The sequence below is a fragment of the Delphinus delphis genome, chromosome 2 (genome assembly GCF_949987515.2).
Source record: "Delphinus delphis chromosome 2, mDelDel1.2, whole genome shotgun sequence".
Classification (NCBI taxonomy): Eukaryota; Metazoa; Chordata; class Mammalia; order Artiodactyla; family Delphinidae; genus Delphinus; species Delphinus delphis.
In genome coordinates, this window is record NC_082684.1 from 150,456,358 (window position 1) to 150,476,766 (window position 20,409).

The 20,409-nt window shown below is 37.5% G+C and overlaps 1 protein-coding gene across 1 annotated transcript in view; it reads left to right on the top strand.

The window, feature by feature from the left end:
- DMXL2 (Dmx like 2) overlaps positions 1-20,409 on the top strand; it is a 162,396-nt gene that overhangs the window by 74,378 nt on the left and 67,609 nt on the right. The window contains exons 14-16 of the mRNA XM_060005975.1: positions 11,701-11,790; positions 14,157-14,274; positions 18,629-18,748. Of these exons, the coding sequence (XP_059861958.1) occupies positions 11,701-11,790; positions 14,157-14,274; positions 18,629-18,748 (328 nt within the window). The remainder of the gene's footprint in view (positions 1-11,700; positions 11,791-14,156; positions 14,275-18,628; positions 18,749-20,409) is intronic.

A 20,409-nucleotide genomic window follows, 5' to 3' on the forward strand; every position in this document is an offset into this window, starting at 1 on the left:
GTCTCCTAAGTCTTCTCTGATCTTGGACAGTTTCTAAGTTTTCTTCATCTTCATCAGCTTTTTCTCATGACCTTGACAGTTTTGGGTAGTACCGGTGAGATATTTTATTGTATTTTCCTTTGACTTGAGTTTGTCTGCTATTTTTCTCATGGTTAGACTGGAGTTATGAGTTTTGGGGAAAAATACCTCAGGTGTGTGAAGTACGCTTCTTGTGTTACATCAGGGGCACATGCTAACAATATGGTTATTAGCATCTTCCCTCTTTTTTTCTTTTCAGCTGGAAGTTTGTTAATTTATTGATGTTTTTAAAGAACCAGCTATTTGTTTCACTGAATGCTTTGGTTTTGTTTTAATTTTCATTAGTATCTGCCCTATCTTTATTATTTTCTTCCTTACGCTTGATTTATTTTGGTTTTCGTTTACTAGGTTTCTTGAGATAGGAGCTTAGGTTCTGGGTTTTTTTTTTTTTTGGCCAAGTTGTGCAGCATGTTGTATCTTAGTTCCTGAACCAGGGATCGAACCCGTGCCCCCTGTGGTGGAAGCATGAAGTCTTAACCACTGGACTGCCAGAGAAGTCCTAGGAGCTTAGATTCTTTTATTTTTTCCTTTTCTTTTGTTCTTTTCTTTCTTTATTTATTTTATATAGCAGGTGGAGCTTAGATTCTTGATTTGAAACTGTTCTTATTTTCTTTTTTTTTTTTTAGGGAAGAATTACTCTTTAATTGAGGCTTTCTTTATACCTATTAACATCAAGTTTTTATAAATGTATTTTCAAAAACATTTTTAAATGTGTGCACAGTTTCAAAATTCAAACAGCATATACTGTACTGTTATTAAATAAAAACTCTGTATCACCTCCCCTATCCAAGTCCCACACTTTATTGGAAACCCCTTTAAACCTTTTGTTTTTAATTCTTTTGATAAGTTACCACCATAATTCTAAATGATATGCTTAGATTTCAGTTTCTTAATTTACCAGCAGTAGAAATCAAGTCATTTCCATCTTCTTTGATAGACAGGGAATTCAGCTCACATTCCACTTGCCTCTCTCTCTCCACTGAGTTTTGCTAGTTGTATTAGTGTGTGTGGTTTTTCTATTAGCTGCCTTTATACTTTTAAGTGATGTATACATAATCCTGTATTTTCGTTCCGTCTTCTTTACACAGTATCTCTTGTATCATCCCAAAGTCTAAAATGAAGAAAGTTGCACCCCTGCACTCACCCTTCCCTCCTCCTGCTCTCAACTTGACTTCTGCCAGCTGGAGCGTTACCTTTACAATGTCTTTTATGACATGCATGTTCTATTCTATAACTAAAATTAGGTCTTATGGTTTGATTTTAAAAATTGAAACTAGTAACCATCTAATTACAATTATGTAAATGTGATCATTTCAACTATTTGTCACTGATTTGTCACAGATTCTCTCAACGGAGAATGTCCAAAGGGTTAAAGTCAAATGACCTCTATTATATTCCATCAAGTGATCAGGCCACAGTTTTGCTCGTCTTGTATTTGAATCAAAACTTTTTTCTCTAATTTTTCAGTTGTTTTCTTGGCATTTCTAATTTCTTGGGCTTCTTTTTTCTTGTTGAGAGGAAAAAAAAAAACCTAAGTCGTCTTCCCCACTGGGCTAAGAGCTCCCAGCTTCTTAATTGTCCTGCCTGTTAAATCTTCCTCTTTCTCTTCTTGGAGGAATTCCTTTTAGGGTCTTTTGAGCTGGTGTTTTAATTTGAGCTGTGTTTTTCGGGATGCTGCAGATGTGTCATCCTCTTCGTTTCACACCTGGAATTCCACCACCGTTTCCTGGACCATGAGCTGCTTTTCTCTCCTGTACTGTCGATAGATTACATCCTCAAATACTGTAAATTTTTTAAAAAGAAAAGTTGCCTGGTAGATAAGGATTCTGAAATCAGTCTGAATCCAACATGGCTGGAAAAGTGTTTATTTTACCTTCATATTTATTTTTTAGAATATTTATTTGGCTGCCCCGGGTCTTATTTGCGGCATACAGGCTCTTAGTTGCAGCATGTGGGATCTAGTTCCCTGAGCAGGGATTGAACCTGGGCTCCCTGCATTGGGAGCACAGAGTCTTAACTGCTGGACCACGAGGGAAGTCCCTTTCCCTTCATATTTAATTGATAAGTTTGGCTGGATATTGAATTCTAGATTTAAGATCTTTTTTTTGCCCTCAGAAATTTAGAGACTGTTATTTCTGTCCTCCAGTGTTTTGATAAGAGGTCTTATACCTATAATACTCTTATTCTTTTATTAGTAACCCCTCCCTCTCTCGCTCTTTCTCTTGATGCTTCTAGAACAGCAATGTACAATAGAAATATAAAGTGAGCCATACATGTAACTTAAAAATTTTCTAGCAACCATTTAAAAGTGAAAAGAAACTGGTGATATTACTTTTATAGCATGTTTTCATTAATCCAATATATCCAAAACAGAATTTCAACATGTAGTGAATATCTTACATTATTATTTTTTTAACATCTTTACTGGAGTATAATTGCTTTACAATGGTGTGTTAGTTTCTGCTTTATAACAAAGTGAATCAGCTATACATACACATATATCCCCATATCTCCTCCCTCTTGTGTCTCCCTCCCTCCCACCCTCCCTATCCCACCCCTCTAGGTGGACACAGAGCCCCGAGCTGATCTCCCTGTGCTATGCGGCTTCTTCCCACTACCTATCTATTTTACATTTGGTAGTGTATATATGTACATGCCACTCTATCGCTTTGTCCCAGCTTACCATTCCACCTAGCCATGTCCTCAAATCTATTCTCTACGTCTGTGTCTTTATTCCTGTCCTGTCCCTAGGTTCATTAGAACCACTTTTTTTTTTTTCATTCCATATCTTTGTATTAGCATATGGTATTTGTTTTTCTCTTTCTGACTGACTTCACTCTGTATGAGAGACTCTAGGTCCATCCACTCACTACAAATAACTCAATTTCATTTCTTTTTATGGCTGAGTAATATTCCCTTGTATATATGTGCCACATCTTCTTTATCCATTCATCTGTCGATGGACACTTAGGTTACTTCCATGTCCTGGCTATTGTAAATAGAGCTGCAATGAACATTGTGGTACATGACTCTTTTTGAAGTCTGGTTTTCTCAGGGTATATGCCCAGTAGTGGGATTGCTGGGTCATATGGTAGTTCTATTTTTAGTTTTTTAAGGAACCTCCATACTGTTCTCCATAGTGGCTGTACCACTTTACATTCCCACCAACAATGCAAGAGAGTTCCCTTTTCTCTACACTCCCTGCAGCATTTATTGTTAGTAGATTTTTTAATGATGGCCATTCTGACTGGTGTGAGGGGATGCCTTATTTTAGTCTTGATTTGCATTTCTCTAATGATTAGTGATGTTGAGCATCCTTTCATGTGTTTGTTGGCAATCTGTATATCTTCTTTGGAGAAATGTCTGTTTAGGTCTTCTGCCCATTTTTGGAGTGGGTTGTTTGGATATTGCGCTGCATGAGCTGCTTGTAAATTTTGGAGATTAATCCTTTGTCAGTTGCTTCATTTGCAAATATTTTCTCCCATTCTGAGTGTTGTCTTTTCGTCTTGTTTATGTTTTCCTTTGCTGTGCAAAAGCTTTGAAGTTTCATTAGGTCCCATTTGTTTATTCTTGTTTTTTTTCCATTTCCATAGGAGGTGGGTCAAAAAGGATCTTGCTGTGATTTATGTCAGAGTGTTCTGTCTATGTTTTCCTCTAAGAGTTTTATAGTGTCTGGTCTTACATTTAGGTCTTTAATCCACTTTGAGTTTACTTTTGTGTATGGTGTTAGGGAGTGTTCTAATTTCATTCTTTTACATGTAGCTGTCCAATTTTCCCAGCACCACTTATTGAACAGGCTGTCTTTTCTCCATTGTATATCCTTGCCTCTTTTATCAAAGATAAGGTGACCGTATGTGCATAGGTTTATCTCTGGGCTTTCTATCCTGTTCCATTGATGTATGTTTCTGTTTTTGTGCCAGTACCATACTGTCTTGATTACTGTAGCTTTGTACTATAGTCTGAAGTCCAGGAGCCTGATTCCTCCAGCTCCATTTTTCTTTCTCAAGATTGCTTTGGCTATTCAGGGTCTTTTGTGTTTCCATACAAATTGTGAAATTTTTTGTTGTAGTTCTGTGAAAAATGCCATTGGTATTTTGATAGAAATTGCACTAAATCTGTAGATTGCTTTGGGTAGTATAGTCATTTTCACAATGTTGATGCTTCCAATCCAAGAACATGGTATATCTCTCCATCTATTTGTATCATCTTTTTCTGCAGTGTCAGTTGTTACCTCTCCTTTTTCATTTGTAATTCTATTGATTTGAGTCTTCTCCCTTTTTTTCCTGATGAGTCTGACTAATGGTTTATCAATTTTGTTTATCTTCTCAAAGAACCAGCTTTTAGTTTAATTGATCTTGGCTGTCATTTCCTTCATTTCTTTTTCATTTATTTCTGATCTGATCTTTATGATTTATTTCCTTCTGCTAAGTTTGGGTTTTTTTTTGTTCTCTCTCTAATTGTTTTAGGTGTAAGATTAGGTTGTTTTCTTAGATGTTTCTTGTTTCTTGAGCTAGGATTGTATTGCTATAAACTGCCCTCTTAGAACGGCTTTTGCCACATCCCATAGGTTTTGGGTCTTCGAGTTTTCATTGTCATTTGTTTCTAGGAATTTTTTGATTTCCTCACTGGTCTCTTGGTTATTAACTAGTGTATTGTTTAGTCTCCATGTGTTTGTATTTTTTACAGACTTTTCTCCTGTAATTGATATCTAGTCTCATAACACTGTGGTCAGAAAAGATAATTGATATGATTTCAGTTTTCTTAAATTTACCGAGGCTTGGTTTGTGACCCAGGATATGATCTGTCGTGGAGAATGTTCCATGAGCACTTGAGAAGAAAGTGTATTCTGTTGTTTTTGGATGGAATGTCCTCTAAATATAAATTAATTTGATATTTACAAATTAATTGTTTAATTAATGTGTTTAATGTGTCATTTAAAGCTTGTGTTTCCTTATTTATTTTCTTTTTGGATGATCTGTCCATTGGTGAAAGTAGGGTGTTAAAGTCCCCTACTATGATTGTGTTACTGTTGATTTCACCTTTTATGGCTGATAGCATTTGCCTTATGTATTGAAGTGCTCCTGTGTTGGATGCATAAATACTTAAGGTTGTTATATCTTCTTCTTGGATTGATCCCTTGATCATTATGTAGTGTCCTTCTATGTCTCTTGTAATAATCTTTATTTTAAAGTCTATATTTTGTCTGATATGAGAATTGCTGCTCAGCTTTCTTTTGATTTCCACTTGCATGGAATATCTTTTTCCATCCCCTCATTTTCAGTCTGTATGTGTCCCTAGGTGTGAAGTGGGTCTCTTGTAAACAGCATATATATGGGTCTTTTTTGTATCCATTCAGCCAGTCTGTGTCTTTTGGTGGGAGCATTTAATCCATTTACATTTAAGGTAATTATCAATATGTATGTTCCTATTCCCATTTTCTTAATTGGGTTTGTTATTGTAGGTCTTTTCCTTCTCTTGTGTTGCTTGCCTAGAGAAGTTCCTTTGGTATTTGTTGTAAAGCTGGTTTGGTGGTGCTGAATTCTCTTAGCTTTTGCTTGTATGTAAAGGTTTTAATTTCTCTGTTGAATCTGAATGAGATCCTTGCTGGGTAGAATAATCTTGGTTTTTCCCTTTCATCACTTTACATATGTCCTGCCACTCCCTTCTGGCTTGCAGAGTTTCTGCTGAAAGATCAGCTGTTAACCTTATGGGGATTCCCTTGTATGTTATTTGTTGTTTTTCCCTTGCTACTTATAATATTTTTTCTTTGTATTTAATATTTGATATTTTGATTAGTATGTGTCTTGGCGTGTTTCTTCTTGGATTTATCCTGTATGGGACTCTCTGTGCTTCCTGGACTTGATTAACTATTTCCTTTCCCATATTAGTGAAGTTTTCAACTATGATCTCTTCAAATATTTTCTCAGTCCCTTTCTTTTTCTCTTCTTCTTCTGGGACTCCTGTAATTTGAATGTTGGTGCGTTTAATGTTGTCCCAGAGGTCTCTGAGACCGTCCTCCATTCTTTTCATTCATTTTTCTTTATTCTGCTCTGCGGTAGTTATTTCCATTATTTTATCTTCTAGGTAACTTATCCGTTCTTCTGCCTCAGTTATTCTGCTATTGATTCCTTCTAGAGAATATTTAATTTCATTTATTGTGTTGTTCATCATTGTTTGTTTGCTCTTTGGTTCTTCTAGTTCCTTGTTAAACGTTTCTTGTATTTTCTCCATTCTATTTCCAAGATTTGGGATCATCTTTACTATCATCACTCTGAATTCTTTTTCAGGTAGACTGCCTATTTCCTCTTCATTTGTTAGGTCTGGTGGGTGTTTACCTTGCTCCTTCATCTGTTGTGTGTTTCTCTGTCTTCTCGTTTTGCTTAACTTACTGTGTTTGGGGTCTCCTTTTCTCAGGCTGCAGGTTCGTAGTTCCCGTTGTTTTTGGTGTCTGTCCCCAGTGGCTAGGGTTGGTTCAGTGGGTTGTGTAGGCTTCCTGGTGGTGGGGACTGGTGTCTGTGTTCTGGTGGATGAGGCTGGATCTTGTCTTTCTGGTGGGCAGGACCACATCTGGTGGTGTATTTTGGTGTGTCTGTGACCTTATTATGATTTTAGACAGCCTCTCTGCTAATGGGTGGTGTTGTCTTCCGTCTTCCTAGTTGTTTGGCATAGGGTGTCCAGCACTGTAGCTTGCTGGTCATTGAGTGGAGCTGGGTTTTAGCGTTGAGATGGAGATCCCTGGGAGAGGTTTTGCTATCTGATATTACATGGAGCTTGGAGGTCTATGGTGGACCAATGTCCTGAACTCAGCTTTCCCACTTCACAGGCTCAGGTCTGACCTCTGGCCGGAGCACCAAGACCCTGCCAGCCACACGGCTGAAAGAAAAGGGAGAAAAAAGGAAAGAAAGAAAAAATAAAATAAAATAAAGTTATTAAAATAAAATTTTTTTAAATTATTAAAAATAAAAAACGTTAAAAAGTAATAAAGAAAAGAAAGAAGAGAGCAACCAAACCAAAATACAAATCCACCAATGATAGCAAGCGCTAAAAACTATACTAATAAGACAAACAAACAAAAAGAACACAACAAAGAAAACGGACAGACAGAACCCTAGGATAAATGGTAAAAACAAAGGTATACAGGCAGAAATCACACAAAGAAATATACACATGCACACTCCAAAAAGGGAAAAAGGAAAAAAAATATATATGTATTAAAAAAAAAGGAAGAGAGCAACCAAATCAATAAACAAGTCTACCAATAATAATAAACTCTAAATACTAAACTAATGTAAAGATAAAACCAGAAAAAAATTAGATGCAGAAAGCAAACCCCAAGTCTACAGTTGCTCCCAACGTCCACCACCTCAATTTTGGGATGATTTGTTGTCTACTTCGGTATTCCACAGATGCAGGGTACATCAAGTTGATTGTGGAGATTTCATCTGCTGCTCCTGAGGCTGCTGGGAGAGATTTCCCTTTCTCTTATTTGGTTGCACAGCTCCTGGGGTTCAGCTTTGGATTTGGCCCCGCCTATGCATGTAGGTCACCTGAGGGCATCTATTCTTCCGCTCAGACAGGATGGGGTTAAAGTAGCAGCTGATTAGGGGGCTCTGGCTCACTCATACCAGGGGCAGGGAGGGTATGGAATGCGGGGCAAGCCTGCAGTGGCACAGGCTGGTGTGACGTTGCAACAGCCTGAGGTGCACCATGTGTTCTCCCGGGGAAGTTGCCTCTGGATCATGGGACCCTGGCAGTGGCGGGCTGCACAGGCTTCTGGGAGGGGAGGTGTGGATAGTGACCTGTGCTTGCACACAGGCTTCTTAGTGGCTGCAGAAGCAGCCTTAGCGTTTCATGCCCGTCTCTGGTGTCCGCACTGATAGGCACAGCTTGCGCCCGTCTCTGGACCTCATCTAGGCAGTGCTCTGAATCCCCTCTCCTCGTGCACACCGAAACAGTGGTCCCTTGCCTCTTAGGCAGTTCCAGACTTTTCCCCAGACTCCCTCCCGGCTAGCCGTGGCGCACTAGCCCCCTTCAGGCTGTGTTCACACAGCCAACCCCAGTCCTCTCCCTGGGATCTGACCTCCGAAATCTGAGCCTCAGCTCCCATCCCCTACCTGCCCTGGTGGGTGAGCAGACAAGCCTCTCAGGCTGGTGAGTGCTGGTCAGCACTGATCCTCTCTGCGGGAATCTGTCCACTTTGCCCTCTGTACCCTTGTTGCTGAGCTCTCCTCCGTGGCTCCGAAACATCTCCCCCGCCCACCCCATCTCTACCAGTGAAGGGGCTTCCTAGTGTGTGGAAACTTTTCCTCCTTCACTGCTCCCTCCCAGAGGTGCAGGTTCCAACCGTATTCTTTTGTCTCGTTTTTTCTTTTTTCTTTTGCCCTACTCACATACGTGTGGAGTTTCTTGCCTTTTGGGAAGTCTGAGGTATTCTGCCAGCATTCAGTAGGTGTTTTGTAGGAGCAGTTACACATGTAGATGTATTTCTGATGTATTTGTGGGGAGGAAGACGATCTCCACGTCTTAGTCCTCCGCTATCTTGAGGGTCTCCCCTGTTCTTATTTTGTAATGTATGCATTTAGTGCTATAAGTTTTTGTCTCAGTCCTGAGAAGCATTATAAGTAGGATTTTTATTTTCATTCAGTTCACTATGATTTTCCTTGAGAATTCCTATTCCATGGATTATTTAGAAGTACGCTATTTAGTTTCAAGTGTTTAGAGATTTTCCTGTTATCCTGTTACTGACTTCTAGTTTGATCCCATTGTGGTAGGAGAACACACTCTTATGATTTTATTCCTTTTACATGTATTGAGGTTTGTTTTATGGCCCAGAACATGGTGTATCTTAGTATACATTTCATGGCACTTGAAAAGTATATATTCTGCTATTGTTGGATTGGGTGTTCTGTCAATGTCTGATTCTGTTTTGATTGATGGTATTGTTGAGTTCTTCTAGTTCTTTGCTAAGTTTTTTTTTTTAATTTATTTTACTTTTGGCTGTGTTGGGTCTTCGTTGCTGCATGCAGGCTTTCTCTAGTTGCAGCGAGCAGGGGCTCGTTGTGGTGCATGGGCTTCTCATTGCAGTGGCTTCTCTTGTTGTGGAGCATGGGCTCTAGGTGTGCATGCTTCAGTAGTTGTGGCACGTGGGCTTAGTTGCTGCACGGCATGTGGGATCTTCCCAGACCTGGGCTTGAACCCGTGTCCCCTGCATTGGCAGGTGGATTCCTAACCACTGCACCACCAGGGAAGCCCCTTTGCTAATTTTTTGTGTAGCTCTCTATCAGCTGTTGTGAGAAGGGTGTTGAAGTCTCCAACTGTAATTGTGAATTTGTCCATTTCTCCTTTCAGTTCTATGAGTTTTTGTTTCACATGTTCTGCAGTTCTGCTGTTTGCATATATTTAGTATGCAAATATATTTATATTTGCAGTACATTTAGTCTGAAATCAAGGTGTTAGCAGGTCCATGTTCTTCCTGAAGGCTCTAGGGGAAGAAGCTTTCTTGCCTCTTCTAGCTTCTGGTGGCTCTTGGCAATACTTGGTGCTCCTAGACTTGAAGCTGTAGCACTGTAGTCTCTGTCTCTGTTTTCACGCAGCTTTATTTTCTCTGAGTGTCCTCTCCTCTCCTTATATGGACACCAGACATTTGATTTATCTCCCTGATCCCATGTGACCTTACCTTAAACAGATTGTATTTGCAAACATCCCATTTCCAAATAAGATTACATTCTGAGATTCTGGGTGGACCTGAGTTTTTGAGGGGATACTATTCAACTCACTAAACTGACCAAGTTGTTTTCCTCATAAGTTATATCTGCAGTTGCATAGTCAGAAACCTTCAAAGTCTCTTGAGCCTCCAGACTCCTTGAGCCACTTTGACTTTCAGAGCCTCATGCTGAAATTTTTGAGATTCTTGCCTAATTCTGAGATTTTTGCCTTTTTAAAATACAGACTACAGAGCCTTACCCTTATTGTTGACCTTAAACTCTTAAGATAACATGATGACTTTCTGTCAGGTTTCCATTATTCTTATTTTTTTCCTTTTAAGTCAGAGCAGCAGTTTTCCTAGTTACTTCCTCTACTAATATTGAGTTAAAGTATAGCAAGAAGTTGACACATGCTGTGCTCTTCCTCAAATGAGATTTTTAGTAGATCTGAGTAGAGACTAACTTTTTTTTTTTGAATTCCATGAGAAACATCTTGAATTTTGAATTTTACTCTGTGGATTTAGGGGCACTAGAGATTTTTGGACAGGGAGGTAAAGTGGTTAATCTGCAGGATGGGGAGTAGTTGATGGGTACTGGACGCATGGAGACGACGGGGAGTCTGTTGGGGTGGCACATGAATCATCTGGAGAGCTTGTTAAAATGCAGATGTGTTAGCTTTGGGGTCTGAGAGTCTGCGTTTATGAAAAGCTGTTGCTGCTGGTCTAGTGACCACACTTTAAGTAACTAAGATTCATGATGTGTTAGAGAAATTCCGGTGTTTTAATCTCACCAACTGTAGGCCACAGTTGAGTCCAGATTTCAAGTGGACAAACCCAGCAGACCGTTGGCACCACTTCCGGGTGTCTCAGCCAACATTTTAAATCCTGAATCTTGGGTGAATATACCCATAACAATAAATTCAGCCCTACCCAAGCACATATTTTGTCCTCCTTTGTCTAATAACCCTATAATCTCTTCCCATTCATGCACTCTGGAATTCTGCTGATACAAATTGGAAAGATCCTACAGCTCTGGTGTATATGCTGCTCTCCCATAGCCAACCTTGTACTTAGACTCCTAGGCTAAGCTGGGATCTTATTCCTCTTAGTGGCCTGAAGGTAGTAAATAGTGGAGGTGGTGCTGAGGAGAATGGGCATCTCAGTTTTTTTTTTTTTTTTTTTGGCGGTACGCGGGCCTCTCACTGTTGTGGCCTCTCCCGTTGCGGAGCACAGGCTCCGGATGCTCAGGCTCAGCGGCCATGGCTCACGGACCCAGCCGCTCCGCGGCATGTGGGATCTTCCCGGACCGGGGCATGAACCCGTGTCCCCTGCATCGGCAGGCAGACTCTCAACCACTGCGCCACAAGGGAAACCCGGCATCTCAGTTTTTATGCTACAGAAGGCTGCTTGGAAGGAGGGAGAGGGAAAACTGCTTTTTTCAGCAGAAAGGTTTTGGGGTTTTGGGATTCAAGGTTAGGCTTCCTCTTAGTTTACACATCCCCATCCCAAGACACAGAGTCCCACTTCTCAACCTTCGCCCTTATCTTCGATCTGGCAGGGTTGTACTTTTAAATGGCGTTGCAGATCTGCAAACCATACACATAGGCATAGGGCTAGATCCTCAGCCAGATCTCTCATGGAGCATTAAGGTTGCTAAATGAAGACATGTTCAAAGAACTAGATGCCTTGAAGTTATATACTGTTTATGTAAACACTATAGAGTTTTTTCCTTAGTTAATTTTTAAAATGAGAATGAGTAAAGAAAGTTGAAATATTTCTTTGAATGTATGAATTGCCATTTGTTAGTCAGTGAATGTTTAGAAGGGCCTTTAATGTCCGAGATGCTGTGTCATATTGACAGTAGATTCATATGTTGTTGATCATTAACTTTTTTTTTTTTTTTTTTTTTTTTTTTACAGAAACTTATTGGAGAAGTGTTTAATATTGTGAGCCAACAGTCTACTGCTCGACCTGGGTGCATTATTGAGCTCAATGCAATAACCAACCAAGTAAAACCATGCTTGTGAATTGGTGTTACTAACATACTTTATCCCAGAGTGCTTAATATGCATAAGATACACAGCTGAACCTTGAACAACTTGGGGGTTAGGAGCACTGACCCTTCTCACTATAGAAAATCCACATATAACTTACGGTCAGCTTTCTGGATCCTCAGTTCTGCATCTGCATATACAGTTAACTGCAGATTGAGTAGTACTGTAATAATTACTATTGGAAAAATTGCCCACGTAAGGGGACCTGTGCCGTTCAAGAGTCAACTATATTTCATTGCAGAATAGTTCTCTTGTTTGATACTAAATATAGCCAACTTCTCTTGATTTCCTTAGTGAAAATCTCCAATGATTTACGAATTCTTTTTCTCCAGTTGAATTGTATCTGTAGCCTTATTTCCTGTTTAAAGGTCATTTGATTCAGTCAGGGAAGCCATGAAGGAAAATACAGTACAGCTGCATAGAGGCATGGTTTGTGGTTTTTCTTTTTCTATTGTTACTCATTTCAACTCAGTAGATGGTGACATCAGCTTTAAGAGTGTTTGCTTTGTTAGGCTGAGTATTAGATATTTTTATGAGATCCATTAAAATGAAGATAGAAGTAGGATCAAAGTATGCATTTACTTTCTAAGTACAGGTCTTTCGTGTAGGCAGTGTTCTTTCCTAGCCCCTACCTAGAAAAGAAGGAGAACCCTTCCCTCTACAGGGAGTTTGTAAATCCCATCATAGCCCTCATATTTGTTTCTTCAGGATCATGTTTATGGACTGAAGGGGATAGAAGTAATATATTCATTCCAAATATGAAAAAAGGTTACTTTGATGAGGAAGTTACCAACTATTTTCAAACAAGGAAATGAAGAAAGAGCCAACCATATTTAAAAATAAACACAGTGTTATGTCATTATTTTTCCATGATGCCTTGCACATTCTGTTAGGGAAAATGTCATAATTTCCACCAATGTAGAGAAATGACCACATCAGCTCATGGCAACAGAAATGTGGCTGCCAGACTCAAATTACTAACGCCTCCTAGGAAACCCTTAACTTGTGATTTCCTTTTTTTCACTCTATAGGGATATGGGAGAAGAGTGTATTAGCTTCAACCCATAAATGTCTTAATTTTTAATGAACTGCGAGTTAAATTCATTTCCCCAGTGTAGCCCCTTCTCTACTCTGTACCATGGGATATTATTACAGACCTCTGTCACCTAGCATTTTGCTTTTTACTTCATACTTTTTGAAGATTTTTCCCTTTCCATTTGTGGCTATCTTTGTCACAGGGCTGGTAAACTGCAAGCACTGATAAATGGCTTAGGCTTATAAATCATTCTGTGTTTCCCGTGTGCTGTATGATTTCTGTATCCATGAAAGCGTCACCCTTCCCTTTTCTTTCATTTATTCTTCTTCCCTGGGGAAGGTGACCTTTTATGCTATGAATGTGAAGGGATTTTTTTATGTTTCTTTATGGAGAGACATAAAAGTACCTTATAACTTTCATAAAAATTTTGTGGGTCAACCTAATGTCATAGTCATTTTATTTCCTTCTATCAGTACTATGAAAGGAGGCTGATTTGCTTTATTCTCTAAGATTATAGCCCATACATTCAGTGCCAAGGTTATCATAGCTGCTTGCCTTCCTTGAAATCTGTGGGGCAGCCATCAAATTGTCTTGACCTACTTCCGTAATAAGCTTTTGTTTGGATTTAGCCTTTCCTTGAATTTCAGTTCACTTTTGTGATTCTAAGTAGCTATTTGTGATTATCTTTACTCTTCTTCTCTGTGTGGTCCCAAACATGATTTTGTAGCATCAGCTGACTGTGATGTTTCATCTATTCTTTTAGAAATCTTAGTTACTTAAATGTAAATACATTTCTTCAGAGATGTGTCATTCCTACTGGCTGTTATAGGATCCTTCATAATTCCCACTAGACAGACTTATTGGAAATACTTTGAGGACCTTTCTGGGTTTTTTTTTGGTTTTCAAGTAGAATTAGAAAAAGAGCCTATGGTAGTGTGCTTAATATGGTCTGCATGGCCTTCTCCAGCCAGTCATGAGACCTGATATTTTTGAACTCAGAGTGGCCTAGGTTACTTAACTGTTTTTTTTTTTTTTTTTGAGATGCAGACCTGTTGATTTGTTTTTACTAGAGTTTCACAGTTCTGCTGTTGACTATAGCATCTTTGAAAGTAATTTATCTAATGATTTTTTTCTCTTGCTTTTTCCACTCTAATTAGTCATTCTATAAAGAATAGAAATTGTTAGAGAGTTTTTTTCTTCTGTTTTATATTAGGGTTCTTGGGGAGGTAGTGGGTGGAAGATACAGAACTTCAAAGATAAAACTTTACTTGTTTCATATTTGTAGTGTGGCTCAAATACACAGTTGCTTCATGTGTTTCAAGAAGACTTCATTAGAGGATATAAACCACATAAAGAAGATATGGAGAAAAAGGAAACAGAAATATTTTTTCAACCATCACAAGGTACTGTTAAAAAATAGTCTTGAGGGGCTTCCCTGGTGGCGCAGTGGTTGAGAGTCCGCCTGCCGATGCAGGGGACACGGGTTCGTGCCCCGGTCCGGGAAGATCCCACATGCCGCAGAGCGGCTGGGCCCGTGAGCCATGGCCGCTGAGCCTGTGCTCTGCAACGGAAGAGGCCACAACAGTGAGAGGCCCGCATACCACAAAAAAAGAAAAAAAAAACAACACAGTTTGTAAAAAATAGTCTTGAGTTCAATACCTTATTCTTAGAAAACCTTCAAACTTTCATTGAGTGTGGATCTTTATATCTAAAGTCATCACTCGTGATTTTTGGCAAATACTCTTGTTCTATCAGAATTGCTTTTTTGTAGGTGAAGAACACATGAAGGTAAAAATTATATTTTGAAAGACAGGTTCTCTGGTGACATAGCCTTTTGCCGAGAAATGTTATTTATGAAACCTAGTTTAATTGTTTAAAAACTTAACTTCGGTTGTTCAACTCTACAATTAAATTGTTTTGGTTGGTAGTAAGTATCCTTCTGGTATCTTAAGGAAGCCAATTAATATAAGTTTACTAAAGATTACTGATAAATATAGGAGGGAGATATTATGTTGTATGGTATACCAGGAAGCTTAGGTACGCTTAGGTTTTATGTTGTATGGTATACCAGGAATTAAAGGTACCATCTCATAGTTTTCCTCTCTGAAGGGTTGTATTTATTTCTTCTTCTTGTGAAAGAAAGTAGTTCTCCTAAGACCTTTCAAGAACAAACCGTATGATATTTAAACTTCATTATTTAGCTTTAAATATTCCTTTTAGAAGTTATACTTTGTAATTATAAAACTTTCATGTTCTATTTGAAAATTAAATTTGAAAATAGAGCATACTGAGTAGAATACTTTCTGTATGAAGGTAGGAAAGACATGTCCTACTTTAAGAATTCATTTTCTGTGATTAATAGTTTTTAGTTTACAAAGGGTTTCCAGGTATTTTATCTCATTTGGTTATAGATTGTAAGTATCCAGAAGGACATATTTAATTTTCTTAGTATAGCTTTTATCACAGAATTATGTATAGTCATTTAAGGAAGGTATTTCTACTGAATTTGTACAGTTAATTTTGTTTTCTTTAGTGGAAAATCAGAATGAGTTCTGTCTTCCGTGAGGCTTAGCTCAAACATCTTTTCACCCCTCAGACTAATAATTTTTTCCCTTTCCTGCATCTTTCTTCATAGATCAGAACTTTTCTTCTTTCTAAGTTATTCAGTTGTCACGTTCAGTTTTATTTCACTGTCACTATAGCATAACAGTACTGTATAGATTTAAAATGTGCTTTTCCATAGTATTTCACCTTTACTTGGGTTAAACTTTTTTATACGCTTTCCTGCAAATCTAACTATCAATTATCATGCTACTTCTAACAGGGAATACATGCCAACCTACTAGAAAACAATGCTTATATAAGGTTGGTATTTTTTAAATAATGTTTTTAATTGGAAGACCTGCATTTAAAAATATTATTTTATTTCCCTCTTTTGAGATATATATATTTATATTTTTTGGCTTGTGGGATCTTAGTTCCCCAGTCAGGGATCGAACCTGGACCCATGGCAGTGAAAGCACCAAGTCCTAACCGCTGGACCGCCAGGGAATTCCCTTGATATTTCTTTTTCTTTTTTTTTCTTTTCTTTTTGTTGGGATATAGTTGCTTTACCATGTTGTGTTAGTTTCTGCTGTACAGCGAAGTGAATCAGCTATATGTATACATATATCCCCTCTTTTTTGGATTTCCTTCCCATTTAGGTCACCACAGAGCACTGAGTAGAGTTCCTTATGCTATATAGCAGGTTCTCATTAGTTATCTATTTTATACATATTAGTGTATATATGTCAATCCCAGATATTTCTTTATGTCACTGTGAAATCAGGCTGAAAGATTTCCTGATGCTTTTCTTGGTTTTCCTTTAGTTTTTGTACAAAGTTTCTCTTGATTTTATAGCTGTTTTCTTAAGGGACTTGAAATGTGTATTTCTCCTCTTCCCTGACCCTGCTGTATTTTGTACTTTCTAAGTTTTAGTTAAAAATTAATTACTCTTTTAATTAAGAAAAGTGCCAGTTACAGACAAAAGTAGCGTGCATAGTTAAATGAACCTTCCTATGCCCATAACTTAGATTGATGACTTTAAGATTTTGTCACCTGCTTTACCTACCCTATTTTCTTTTCTTTTCCTTTTTTCCTGAAATATTTTAAAGCAAACTCAGCCATCATGTTGTTTCGCTCCTGTGTACTTTATGCATTTCTAAAAATGACTTTCTTACATGTGTGCTGTTATCACATTGATAAAATAACAAAATTTCTCAGAATTCTGTAATAACTAGTCCATAGATTTACTTCATTTAATTGTCTCAAAAAAATGTCAGGGTTATTTGTTCTTAATTTGTTTGGATCCGTGTCCATATAGAGTCCACACATTGTGTTTCATTTTTTAAGAGTCTTTTAAGCTAAAGTAATCCCCCTTTATACTCTTACCATGCCACAGACTTGTGTTAGAGAAAGTTATTTTATAGGAATTTCTCTGACCAGTTACTTGTGACGTCATTTAAAATTTTTCCTGTAAAGTGCAAATTACCTCTGTAGACTTGATTTGACCCAGATTCAACTTCCTAGGTGTTGCTTTCTTCATCATAGAAGGTTATAAGAAAGAACGTAATGTTAGGATGTCTCATTTTTAGTGATGCTAAGATTCAGAAAATTCACCTGGTGGCACCAGTGTAAAATTTGCCAGCAATCTATTATCTTGTGGTTTCTTCCATTGATACTGTTGCTTTCCAATCAATTATTTCATTAAGGATTGCACAAGTGTGATTTTCTAGTTTTATCAGTTCTCATTTATTTATTAGCTGGAAAGCATTTGTAAGGAAAAGCTTTCCCTTATCCATGGCAGCTTTTTGGCTATTTTGAAATAGAGTTATTTTTAGGAAAGTGCTTAGTTCTTTCCCTTTAATTGATGATTTCAAAGGAGTTTGTGCCCAGGTTGCTGCTAGTGGTTACGGATGAATTTATTGTTGTTGTTGTCTTTCTTTTTATTTTGTGAATCATTATGAACCCATTTTAGAAAAACTGCTGAAGAATAATACACATACAAAGATATACTCCTATCACTCATGAATTTTTATGTACTTAGCATATTTCAGTCAGTTTGCAGTCATAATTCTAATTCTCACATTGTCCTGTAGTAGGCTAGTGAAGACCCTTTCAAGTTGGTCCTGAGTTCTTTTGACACAACCTCATTATTTTTGATAGTTTCCTTTCTTTCAGGCACAGCAAGATATGCCAGGCTTATCTTGTAGATAGCCTTTGCAAGAATGGAGTCATCCCTCCAGACTGTTCCTTCCAATGGAGCATGGTATTTAGAGGCCACAGTTTGAGTTTTAGCAATGCTCATTGCCAATGAGTTGCCATTCTGGGTTTTCTTCTCTTTTTTCTCCTCCGTCCCTTCCTTCCTTCCTTTTTTATCGAATGAAAGAGTCTTTAAATTCTATACTGGTTCACAATTTTCAAAAGTTTCACACCCATAATTTCATATAATGTATAGGTTCTCATTTTTAAAGGAAGTTTTTGTTGTCCTTTGTAGATCTCATTTTCATATATGAAAAATGCAGTTGTCAGTAGGGAACATTATGTTCACAAATAATGTCTTTTCATAAAAAATGCATAAAATTTCTAAAAAGTCTCTCCTGCACCACCATCATTGGCCCTCCACCCATAACTATTAATTTTTTTAAAAAATGCTATTTTACATATAGAGAAAGCAGGATACATGTTTACTTCATTCTTTCCATTTACTTGCCAATTTTCCAGTTAAGGAGTTAGTGCCCCAGTTACTTCAGGGGGCATCCAGTGAGGCTGACTTGCTCCTGTTCTTTTTCTCCCTCTCTTGCTCTTGCATTCTCTCTCTGTGTCTTTCTCTTCTTTTCTCTCTTCCTTTCAGTTCTTCCTTCTGGTCCTCTTGTCCTTCCTTTCCTTTTTTTCTTATGTGCCCTCTCTCTTTTGGTATTCTTATGAACTCAATGTGTTTTAATAAATTGTATTCATTTTTATTCTTTGATGCTCAAATTGTCCCATCTTTGACCAATAGGTATTCCTTCATGTTCGCTTTTGTACTTTTGATGTAGCCGTGTTAGTCTTTGATAGCCACCTAACTTTTAGCACAAAAGTTATATAAAACTGCTTCTATACACCTATTCTTCCCTTTCCTCCCAACTTCTATACATATCAAGAGATTTTGTTTAAAATGTCTTTCTCTTAACCCTATAGAAACACGTTAACTTAAATATTCTTTTCCTTTAACAATAGGATATCGACCACCACCATTTTCAGAAAAGTTCTTTCTAGTAGTAATTGAAAAGGACAGCAATAATTGCTCTGTTCTCCACATGTGGCACCTTCATCTTAAATCTGTACAGGCATGTTTAGGTAAGTAATTATATTACAGTTTTATGTAGATATGATATGAAATAAATTCATTTTATTGGATATGCTTTAGGTTGGTTAATTCTTTAAAATGAAGACCCAGTGAACTGTAAATTGAGTTGCTGAACTGAAGTATGTATAGGCCAAACTTTTAATTACAAGGCCATAAATCATTAATGAAACAGGTTAATCTAAAAGCAAACCAGTCAACGGGCACATTAGACATATTGAAAAAAAAAGTTTGATTATTTTTTAATTAATATTTATTAAATGCCTATTATGACTCTGTTCTAGATACCATGTCCTATAAATCAGTTTTGCCCATAGAATTAATACTGTATTTTTTTGTTGGTTAATACACACTGCCATCTGATACCATGCACATTAGCTTTAGCATCACTAAAAGAAGGAGATTTGCTATTTAGAAAATGTGATTGAGCATCTGATGTTCAAAAGGGAAACTGGTTTTGTAGAATATTAGGAAATGCAGCAGTGATTAAAAAAAATTATTTCAGCCGTGCTTTTGCTATACATATTCATATTGATGTCTTAGCAAATTAGAAGATCTGTAATATGAAGTACAGAAATTGATTATAAATCTTTCTTTTTAAAACAAACTTACTTTTTGAGAGATACTTGTTTAAATGAAGAATTGCATAGTTAGCCATATCAAACTGAATCTACTTTAAACTGATTAACCCAAAATATTTGAGTTTTGAAAATATTTTATTATTTCTGATGGTTACATAATTTTAATGATTTTATACACACTAAACATTTAATACAGAGAAATAATAATGTATATGTGTTTTGTTCTCTTCCTAATCCACATTATCACATAACTGTGTAAATAGCAGTTCTAACTGGGCCATGAACTGGGACTGGAAAAGCCAAATGATTCAATAGAACCTTTACCTGTGCCTAGTTGAGCCTAATCATCTTGTGGTAGGAGGAATCCAAAAAAATTTTCAAAGCCTTTGGCGTTAATTCTTGGCGTTACATGTTGTTCCACAGGAATGCAAGAGTAGAGTGATCTATTGATAAAAGCTTGTCAGGAAGAGAATTTTATTTTTATTTTTTTAAATTGAGGTAACATTGGTTTATAAAATTATATAAGTTTCATGTGCATAGCATTCTAATTTGACTTCTGTATACATTACAGTGTGCTCACCACCAAAAGTATAGTTTCCATCTGTCACCATAGAGTTGACTCTCTTTACCCATTTTGCCCTTCCCCAACCCCTTTCCCCTCTGGTAACCACCAATCTGTTCTCTGTATCTATGTGTTAGTCTTTGTTTTGTTTTGTTTGTTCACTTACTACTTTAAAAAACTATTCCACATATGAGTGAAACCATGCAGTATTTGTCTTTCTCTGTCTGACTTATTTCATTTAGCATAATACCCTCCGGGAAGAGAATTCTTAACCCACCAGAGAATATAGTATTTTCTAGAGTTGAGCACAGAGCCAGGAATGGTTCTGAAGAGATTAATAGAGGTAGCAACAGATCCTTGTGGTAGGATAGGAATCATGTGATGCCTTCTGTCCCCCTGCTTATGAAGGAAGTATCCCACTGCTCTTCCCCTCAGGTCTGGGCTAGTATAGAGTTGCCTTGCTTACTCTGTTTGTGACAGCAGTAAAAGGTCACAAACAGTAAGATTACAG